This window comes from Carassius auratus, unplaced genomic scaffold (genome assembly GCF_003368295.1).
Source record: "Carassius auratus strain Wakin unplaced genomic scaffold, ASM336829v1 scaf_tig00004557, whole genome shotgun sequence".
NCBI lineage: Eukaryota > Metazoa > Chordata > Actinopteri > Cypriniformes > Cyprinidae > Carassius > Carassius auratus.
The window spans coordinates 486,065-496,689 of record NW_020523604.1 but is presented as its reverse complement, the minus strand read 5'-3'; the positions used below and the strand labels follow the sequence as shown (position 1 = coordinate 496,689).

Sequence of the window (10,625 nt, the reverse complement as noted above, 5' to 3'; positions counted from 1 at the left end):
ATATGCACTACTGTTCTTTTTTCTTCCTCTTTTTTTTTAAGAAATGTAGCTTATAAAAATGCGTTATTTCTTATTAATTATAAATGTAATATCTTAATTCGCAAATTGATAATCTGATATACTGATGTATTTTTTTTCATGTAGTGTGTGTGGTGTATCTGATAAATGGAAACAACTGTTTAAGCATATCAAGGTAGACATTTATGACACTTTATTTGGACAAACACACATATATTCATTCATGATTTTGAACACAAAACCCATTGGCATCCTGTACATGCACATTCCAGCTGAGCTGTTAGAATGCTGCCTGAAATGAGTCCACTCCCTTAAAACATGTTATTCACTCTGTTTGTGACTCCCATGTCACTCCCATACACAGTACAGGCCCTAGACAGACAACCAGTGCAAAACCTTTCTTAAATAAATGTGACAACATTTAACATTACCTGTCGGATTACACTAAAACATTGCATGAATCCTTTTTTGCTCTGCAAAAAAGCTATAAAATCAGTGAAATAAACAATATTATTACAAATCTAAAACTGATCCATTACCCAAATATGTTAATGGTATCACTATTCTCGATATTTCCATGAAAATAGAACGGCTGAAATATCGGGTTAACAAATGGGAAATTAGCTTAAATGACATCTCTGCTTCACTGTGTGTCTTATACGTTCACCTTTTAAGACTCTCACCCATCATGCATATTATTTACATTATATCTCCCTTCCAATGAAGTCCTCGTGAAGATCTGTTTGGTTGATCACATCTCATTTGTTAGATTGGTTTCATGGCACTGCTGAATCCTCGATGCCCCTGGCAAAGAGACGCACCAGCTGGCCATGAACTCTGTGGAAAGGAAACATTCAAATGAAAAGATGCAACATTTTTGGTTTCAAAGTCCAAAACATTGTATCGATATATATCACAATATAGTTATTTTTGCTAAATTTTTGATACCATAGAAATTTCATAATTCTTGTCACCAGTGTCGTTATAAAAAATAAATAAGATTAAGAAACTAATTACAAGCAATAGGACAAAAAAGAAAAGTAGTACAAATAAAGAAAGAAAGTCTAAATACATTCTATAAAGTAATTATATAATACATAAAACTGCATATTCTTCACTGTGTAAATTAAATATAGATTTATTCTTATTAAAGTTACAAAAGTGATTTAGTGAAGACTCCTGTCACTTTAAGACCTGCCCGGATCCAATAAACTGTTACACATGTTTTTTTCTCCCTTAAATTAAATTACTGTGTTTACGAGGATACTTGCAAAGATGAGCATTTTAACTCATACAAGTGTGTGTATTTCACGGTTCAAATCCTGTAAAGTGTCAAAAATAACTCATACTCCCATTCAATACTCCTGCGCTCTATGAGCACCGTTTTAATGTGTGCGCACATCTCATAAACAGTCACTCTGACAGTGTCTGCATATAGCAAAATGAGTTTGATTTCATTGCTGATTGCATTTAAACTGCATAAAATATCTTGTTTTTAAACTGCAATGCTTAAAACGCTTGCAAACCATAAGTTTTCATGAGCAGGCATAGCACAGCAGCATCATGTAAGCATGCAACCGTGATAGAAATGACAGTAGAAAATCTCTACCGGTTGACAAAATTCTACCGGTTAATCATCTCTACCGGTATTTCTACACCCCATATGTCTGTATTTTAAAATAGACTGCATTTAATTTTCAGCAGCCATTACTCAAGTCTTCAGTGTCACGTGATTTTTGATCTTTAATTTGATGTTAAATTCTTATTTACTTTTATTACTATTTGTGTGTTAGCTTTGCTTCTCCAATGAAATAGCTCGGACTTGCTCAACAGACTGATCTTAATAATACCTGCATGAGATCTCGGTGTGAGGCAGAAGTTCTCCATCACAGTTCCACACTGATATCGAGCGAGGTTTAGCACAGCAAGGCCCACACACGAAGCCTCGTCTCTTTACTCTACTCGTTGTCACATTTCCTCTCTCCTTCCTCGCTGAAAAACGCTGCTGTGAGTGACCTGCAGTGTTACCACCGCTCAGTTTCTCCGGATCCTCCAGTACTCTCTCAGCGGAGGTCTGTATTTCTCGATCACCCTCCTCATACTCCTCTTCTTCTTCTCCAGGGGGTAGAGAAAACCGAACAGCCTTGACACGATGAACTTCAACAAAGGGCAGGTCAAACTGAAAGTACGGAAGTTTGTTTTTCCAACTGATTTAACTTGTAGCAGGGAGTTTGTGTTCTTGAATGTCATCTGGTTTTACCTGATCCTGTGTGTTTGTGTGCCTGTGAAGATACGTGAGAAAGCCCAGAGGGTTCGTTTCTCGCACCAGGATGAGGTCTGCTGTCCCGTCGGCCAAGTGAGCGGACGGCGAAAGACCCTTTGGGCTCCTTGGACATGAGCTTGAAATACAGGTGAGAGAGATACACTTGAACCTGCCTTCAACAGTCACCCACTCACCTGAGATAAAAACAGTAATAAAAGGTTCAAGATCCTAAAATCGTAGGCTACATCAGAACTGCATAATGTCTTTGTACTGTAGGTCTACCCAAGCACACGTTGGTGCGTGCATGACAACGGTTAAATACAGTCGTACAACATATGAAGCCCACAGAGACACACAGCACAGTGTGATCTCAGTAATAGGTCTCTAATGAGATGACACAGACCATCATTATACAAACAGGCGGCAGATGGTCTTACCCTCTAACTCACTGCTGTACTGGCTCACAGTAGTGCTGTAGAGGGAACTGGAGCTGTCAAAGTGGGGGAACAGCCTCTCTTTGCTCTCTGAACATACTCGGCACCTGCAGTTACACACGCAAACATGCTTTTAAACATTTGCTGGAGCTGTAAAAACCAAGCGGTTGTGTAAAAGTCATGGGTATCAGTGAAGACGGCCGTTCTCAATATCTGGCGGATGCAAGACCCCACAAAGTGTGCAATTTAAATCCTGCCATCTTTGCTTATGGGCATGTAATTCCACATACAACGTTAAAAAAATAAAAATAAATAAAAGATAAACAAATTAGTATAAAACACGAGTTCATTAAAAATGCAAATAAACAAATGTAATATATTTTATAACTGAATTTACATTTGCTTCGATTTTGAATGTATTATTTAATTATTTTTACATAAATTTTCGTTATTAATTAATATTTACATTTAGTCATTTAGCAGACACTTATCCAAAGGGACTTACAAATGAGGACAATGGAAGCAATCAAAAACACAAAAAAGTGCTATAACAAGTCTCAGTTAGCTTAAACGCAGTACACATACCAAGGGCTTATAAATAACATAATAAATAAAAATAAAAACAGATAGAATAGAGAAAGAATAGAGCAAGCTAATGTTAGAGGTCTTTTTTTTTTGATAATTGTATAATGAAAAGAAAATAGAATACAAAAAGATTAGAAAGGTAGATTATTTTTTTTTTAGAATAGAATTAGAATAGTGAGTTTTAAAGTTAGTGGGTCAAATAAATATGACTATTATTATTGCTCCTACAATTTATTAAATAAATGTAAAACATAACTAATGTCATAATTCTATAGGCTATTTTACAGACATTAGGCGCACTTGTCAGTGTTAAGAAAGTATAAATAAAATGTGTTTAACAATTTATAAAAAATTATAAATAAAAATGTATTCATATATTAAATATATATTCAAAATCTCAAGTTTACCTCAATTCGTGACTTGCTGTTTCTTTGAAATGTACAGAGTGAAAATTATTTCACTATATTAAACTGTAAAAATAATTTCACTGTTATATATGCAAATAAAATGTTTCTAATGTGATTTCCAAGTAAAAAGACGAATGCAAATCTTTACCCTGAGAGGCAGCGAGTGTTGTCCCTTGGGCTGGAGATATGGGAATCAGCAGGGATATATTGCACTAGTCCCGGATAACTCCTGTTACACAAATACACCATACAACCTACCAGCAAAGCAAACAGACATGGCAATATGAGCAGAGATGGGACTGAGGTCTCTTTCTCCTCTCACAATTATGATTATATGTATTAAGGCAAGTAATAAGCGTTGACCTACATATCACTATTCAGTCAAAACTATATTTGCATATAGTATATACTTTATTGTATTTACCTGAATAATCATATCTGAGAGGGCCCATCCAGCGGTGCCTCTCGCTCTCTGCCAAAACATCTCCATAAAAACCATAGCCCACCATAGAGACTGAATAATGCACCAGTGTTGACTGATAATGGACAGAACACACATCCAGAGGCTGAGAGTCTCCTGGTGAGTTAAAAAAGGAAAAAGATTGAGTTATATAGTTTAGTCTTGACCGACATTTTACAGTTTAAAACGGAAGATGATGTGCAGATTACCAATGATGATGTGCAGCGTCGATGTCACAGGGTCATTTATGCCTACGGTAGTGAAACACACACAATCTGTCGAGCCTGTGGAGAAGAGTAAACACAGGGAGGTAAACTAACGCTCCTCTGACTAACTAAACCGTGCATCCGTGATATAAACAGACCACAGTCACAGAGCTATGCAGAAGTTCACCTGCTGGAATAATGCCAATGTGGAGGTCACACGGCCGGAGCATTGCAGTCGGGTCGTGTTCTGAAATTCCCGCCTCCTGCTGGGTTCGTCCAATCACACCGTGCAGCAGCTCGCTGAACATACCGTCTCCACCCACGCATATGACTCTGAACGGGGAAAAAGATTGGCTTAAAATACACAAGATCTTTTAATAACCTTCCTAAAACCTAAATATGGAGTATCATGAGCAGACTTGATCGAAATATAGACGCATATTTCTATGATTGCTTTGCAGGTATTTATGCAACACTTCTGTTTTAACAACATATACAGAGGATACAGAGGACAGGACGCATTAGACAAGAATTATTACAATGACACCATTGTGTCCATACATTCTTGAATCTTTATTCATAAGGAATGGCCACTGAGAAATCTCTTACCCATCAAACCCTGTTAAGTCTTTCTTCAGGATGTAATCTCTGGCCTGATTTGCTCGTTCAGTCACTAAAAACAAGAAACAGCCCCCAGTTTTATTTCAAATTGCTCTATATCTGTGTTTAATGTGGTTATATAATGTGAAACCTAGTTTTTTTTCATCTTTTGAAATAAGAAAGCTCTAATTCTGTGTATGATTTTATTTTATTTTACACAAAACCATTTCAGAAATTGTAGTTATTAAATTACATTACTCTTTTGAAAAAGCAAGTTGCTTTATGTATGAATTTCCAGTAAACAAAATTTTTATTTAATTAGTTACAAAAAAGTTTAAAATTTTTTTTTTTTTTAAAGTTTAAAGTTAAAAACAAAACAAAAATTATGATAAAATAATAATCATAAATATTTTTTCATGAATAATAATTAAACGTGCTAGGGATATATAGAATACTGTTCCCTTGTATGTTTAACACCCCCCCCCCCCCACACACACACGCATATATTTAAATTAAACAAATACCACACCATTCAAAATAGAGAGAAACAAATAATATATATATTCTGAGGGTGCAAAAAAATCTAAATATTGAGAAAATCACCTTTGAAGTTCTCCAAATGAAGTCCTTAGCAATGCATATTACTAATCAAAAATTACACTTTTATATATTTACAGTAGGAAATTGACAAAATATCTTCATGGAACATGATTTTTACTTAATATCCTAATGACTTTTGGCATACAAGAAAAATCTAAATAATCAATTGATATAGCATAAATATAATATTCAAATAGTCAAATTTTAAATATATTTATTTTTTATTAAATTAATTAATTTTAACTGAGCCCTCTACCAAAGTCTTGATAAAGATCTCCGGATGTTATTTGAGAACCGTACTACTTGACGTGCACGGCGTATCAGAGACCAAGCGAGGGGACACTTGATAACTGCTCAGTAACTGAACGGCACAGATAGAGTCTCAGTATCTCACCCACAACATGAGAGCTGATGCCAGCCAGCTCGAACAGAGGGGCCACTAGAGAGTGAAAGATCTGTTTCCCCCTCTTCTTCCCTCCAAAAGGATTAATGAACACCAACAACCTGTGAGGACGCGAGGGACCTGATAATGAAGGGAGGGTCGTTAATGAGTCGTTAGAGAGTCGTTAGAGATTAAGGGTGTTATTTTACGCTTTACATACTGTGGGTTTTGAGCGCGGTTCGGAGTTGAGTGATCCATTGATCCCGGACATCCCGGCTTGGACAGCAGAACTGGGTCCTGCCTAGACTCCTCGGTGCTCCAATACCGTTTCCTTTGCTGCCGCGCTTCACATAGAATACTTGTGTGATAAGAAAAAGACAAAAACATGTTTAGTGTAACATCACTGTATTTGACCCACCATGCAAAAAAAATATTCCCTTTCAGAAACGTACGTGTAAAGTCAAGGTCAGTGTCTTCTACTTTCTTCTGGGGTTGGATCTCGACTTGGCCCTCCTTCACCCCAATCACCTCTGACACTGGCACTGAAACTAAGAACAGCAGACAGACACTTTACACTCTTGAATAAGTGATATACCCGTTTCTCATTTTCTCAAGAAACATTCCACCATTCCTACTCAGGCCTTTTTTTCTGCAGACGTCTTTTATGTTCAAGGCATTGTCAAACCTGGCTGGTGCTGTTCAGTTTGTTTTAAGAATACAGACAAAGATGAATTCCCAGTAAGGAATTAATTTTTTTCCCATTCATCAGCAGAGAGTGGAGCAATATTCTATTGAATCCAATCCAACTCTGTCTCTGGATTATGTTGCCACATGCCCACATCTATATTGTAATGCAAATAAATTAAATAAAAATAGAAATATAGATATAGATATATATATATAGCGCACACAGTATGACTACTCTTTTTCTATAGGCTATTTCTCGTCAATAATTAAACTAATAATAATGACATTACACTCAGCATCAAATCATTATATGGTGGTTAATCATCTTCATATACGCGACTGATGTGTCAAAGGTACAGTCAGTATGTTTTTGATCATAAGTTTTTGTTTATATTTAATGTCTCTTCATCCAATTACTAATTATTAATAGCTAATTATTCTAATATTATAATCAATGTTTTTTTTTTTGTTATTTATTAACAGTAAATGCTGTTGACTTGGGCTCTTATATTATTAAACATATTTTGTTATTAATATCAGTACCTCACTCCATTACATATAAAGGTCGTCTCTCTCTCTCTTTATTTTTACTTTTTAAAAATAAAAGCTGCTGACTTGGGCTTATAATATTAAACATTACTCTTAATGATATAAGTAACACAGTCCATTAAGCACAGCTGGTCATGTGATGTCAACATGGCAGCGCCCAATAGGGGGCGACCTACTTATACTGTAGATAAATTGACTGTAGAAAGACTTGAGTTTATCACATGTGAGTAAACATGATTTTTATATTTCTCAAAAGTGCTATTCATTACGTTTATAATGATCAAAAAATGACCAAGTGCGCCTTTAATTGAATATTAATTCAATGCATTTAAATGATTTCACGTTACTCCTCTCCATATAATCGTCACGTAAAGCAAATAACATTCACAGCCAACAATTAATACCTCAGTCAGTATAGGATCTTTCTTTACCATGTAATGTTGTCATACACCCTTAGCAAACCAACTATATGATCTTGAGTACACGAATTAGCTTTTTAACCGAATATGAAATGTAGAAACAAGATATAAACCAAATATTTCTACCAGCTATCTGATTTTCATAACAAACAACTGTCTTTAAACTTAGTGAGCTGCCTAAAGCATTTAGATCGCATCTGTATCAAGGGCCTCAGGTGTGTTTAGAAAGATCATGAATGTCGTACTTGTTTTCTTCTCCCGGTTCCTCTTGTCGATCTCAGTCCAGCTGAAGTACCATCCGCTTAGGAAAGCCCTGTACCGCTTATTACCGATCCACAGACTCGACTCGACCCTCACCGAATCTATCTCCATCATCGTCTATCTTTTACATTCATTTACCTAAACTTCATGGTCCCACACGCATTCAGCGGTATATTTATTCATGCAAGAATTTCGAAGTTGGTCAAGACGTCTTACATTTGAAGCGAACAAACATGAGCATAGACGTTGCTTAAAAATATTCTCCGAGACCGAGGGTAATAATTAAGTTTAGGTAAGGTAGGTTCCGATGCGTTAACCTGGCTCCGTCTTCTTTGTTGTGTGCTTTACCCATTTGACTGTTTGTTACAGGTTTTGTATAAAACAGGTTCACTTCACTGTGAGGCTGCGCACCTGTCCTGTAAATTTGCATACGCAGCTCTGATTGGATAAACGTGTGTGAGTATGTAATGAGTAACCGTAATTCATTTACTTATTCAGAAGCGCTCTTTTATACTCTTAATTTAAACTTTATAAAATAGAACATTTAATTTACGCTGTCTGGTGTTATTTATCAATTATGTTTTATGAATGGGAACTTTTTAATGCAGTAATAGCTAAATAGTCTAATGCGTGAAATGGAGGTCCAAGATAGTGAAATAAACACAAACACTAAATAGATTCTTTTGAAATAGCCTATTTATGATGTGTGGATAGAAAAAGAATCCCTGTATATCCTGCTGTATATACGACAAAAAGTATATTTATGTAAGCTTGTCGTTCTGAGACCTTGTATTTACTGTCAACATGCAGTTTGTGTCTATCTGGAATGACTAGATGACATGACGGTTGAAATGTGTTATGAAGTTTCTTTTCTTTTTTTCTTTTTTTGTTGTAGGATACAATAGTCTGAACACATATAATAAGAACATCAGATGTCAAAAGACAAGTGCCAGGCTTGCTTGACGACACTAAGCACACCTTACTCGTCTTTGGTCTATTTTTGAGTTTCTTCTCTTCCTTTATATAAACCAGGAAAGTTGACTTTCCTGAAAGGCTGCTTAACCCGCCTGCTTGCAAAAGTTCCCTAAAGACTGTATCTCCAAACAGAAATTAAACAGTCGTCAAATCGTGAAAGTTTTTTTTAAACTGTCTTCACGTGCTATGTTGGTATAAAAAAAAGTTGCTTGCATCCTTAGTCACTATGAATGCTTTTTTAATATAATGACATGCCATAATGAATATTTAAATAGAATGCAATGGAAATAACACAATAAGACACATTAAGACGTATACTCTTCCAAAAGGAAAAAATATACTCTCCCAAAAGGAACAACGTTTTAGCATTTTCCAGTCTTGTTTTGTAATGTTCTGGTGACTAGTACGTTGTATTCCAGAACATTTACTTATAACTTCCAGCAGGTGGAGACACCGGTTCAGATATTCCATGCATATGCACTGCTCATAAACAAATACACCTGATTTTGGTTTTCAGACACTCGTTATGAAAAATACAATTATTCACTGTTTTACTTTTATGTCTTCTCAGATTATTTTCCGATATTCATGTGTTCATTCCAGGCATAATTTTCCCTCCCAAGCTCTCATTTTGGCAATTTAGCTGGGAGGACTCAAAGAAAGTTAATCCAAAAGGAATGTAGCATGAATTATTTAATTCCAGTCAGCTACATAGTCAGATGTAACAATCTGACATCCATTTCGTGTCGCAAGCAACCTGCATCTGTATTTTCACAGATACAGTGATGCATCTTGGCTGCTTTCTCAATAATCATTCTCTACAGCCTTGTTTTGGAGTTGCTAGAGGAAATCCAGCTGGGCATATGCAGTCTAAATTAAAAACAGCTGCTCTGAAAACTCACCGCAAGACAGAGGCATACTTTGTCCCCGTTATGGATGTGACTGGGCATGTAAACAGATCATGTGCAGATGTCCTTGTGATATTGTTTGGAGAAAATTCAGAATGGCTAAACAGAAAGAAATTAAAGAAGTGATCAGGGAAGTGTTTATTGTATGTGGTTAAACTTGTTTTGAGGTAAGGTTAGTGCACTACTGGATCTAATGATATAGGTACATTTTATAGACTTAGCCTATGTGGTCATAAAGCAACATTGTAACATAAGATGTCCACATGCTTCCTGATCCATTTGTTTGGGTACGTTTCTAATATAGCCAAAGATAGGCAGTCACCATCACTGGTGGTTTCACAGTTTTATAGATGCATAATTAGCTCTTTCTTTCAGTAAAAGGAGGTCAGTATTAATTTCTGCTAGCTGTGCCAGGATTATATTAGATCTTAAAGGCTTTGCTGAAGAGTCTGCCAAGAGAAATGTGAAAATATGTAAACTGAACAAAAATGATGTAACTCAAGTTTACATTTTTTGACAGAGATAAGTATTTTTGGGCCAAACCATAAAATATCCAGCTGTAAATAATCAACATTGACATCTGCAGCAGAGAGTTAAGCATCATATGTTTTGCGTCATTAGGTGGTGCTACTGCCACAAAGTGATTTAACCCAGAGCACATTTATTTGAACAGCAAACAATAGAAAGCTCACGAACAAGCGTCATAATCAAATGTGATAACTTTTAACTTTGGAATAATGTCGATTTACAAAACAACCATACTTTCAGAAAACAAATAATGCAAAATAATAATAATAATAATTACCAGAGTACTGTAATTGTCATTAGAATTTGTAAACATTTTCTAATAATCACCTTTATTAATGTTTGT

At 35.7% G+C, this 10,625-nt stretch overlaps 1 protein-coding gene across 2 annotated transcripts; it reads right to left on the bottom strand.

The window, feature by feature from the left end:
* Positions 1 to 192: 192 nt before the first annotated feature.
* On the bottom strand, positions 193 to 8,261 carry LOC113070521 (ceramide kinase). 2 transcript variants are annotated; one of them, XM_026243878.1, is made up of 13 exons: positions 7,856 to 8,260; positions 6,408 to 6,503; positions 6,176 to 6,313; positions 5,968 to 6,096; positions 4,983 to 5,046; positions 4,561 to 4,706; positions 4,377 to 4,451; positions 4,132 to 4,284; positions 3,856 to 3,961; positions 2,719 to 2,822; positions 2,279 to 2,475; positions 1,869 to 2,197; positions 193 to 855 (listed from the first exon to the last, which is right to left on the bottom strand). In XM_026243878.1, the coding sequence occupies exons 1-13, from the start codon at positions 7,983 to 7,985 to the stop codon at positions 795 to 797; spliced, it is 1,728 nt and encodes a 575-aa protein (XP_026099663.1). In that variant the 5' UTR covers positions 7,986 to 8,260; the 3' UTR covers positions 193 to 794. The 2 variants fall into 2 exon arrangements, with proteins under 2 accessions (XP_026099663.1, XP_026099665.1); XM_026243880.1 differs by lacking the exon at positions 193 to 855 and having other exon boundaries at positions 1,917 to 2,197; positions 2,279 to 2,417; positions 7,856 to 8,261.
* Between the last annotated feature and the right edge of the window lie 2,364 nt (positions 8,262 to 10,625).

Excerpts from the sequence above, each read along its gene's own strand:
- LOC113070521 (XM_026243878.1), bottom strand. The coding sequence starts at position 7,985 with ATGATGGAGATAGATTCGGTGAGGGTCGAGTCGAGTCTGTGGATCGGT. Across the intron at positions 5,047-5,967 it reads CATCAGCTCTCATGTTGTGG|TGACTGAACGAGCAAATCAG; the intron begins GTGAGATACTGA and ends TCTTGTTTTTAG. Across the intron at positions 4,285-4,376 it reads GACGCTGCACATCATCATTG|GAGACTCTCAGCCTCTGGAT; the intron begins GTAATCTGCACA and ends TTAACTCACCAG.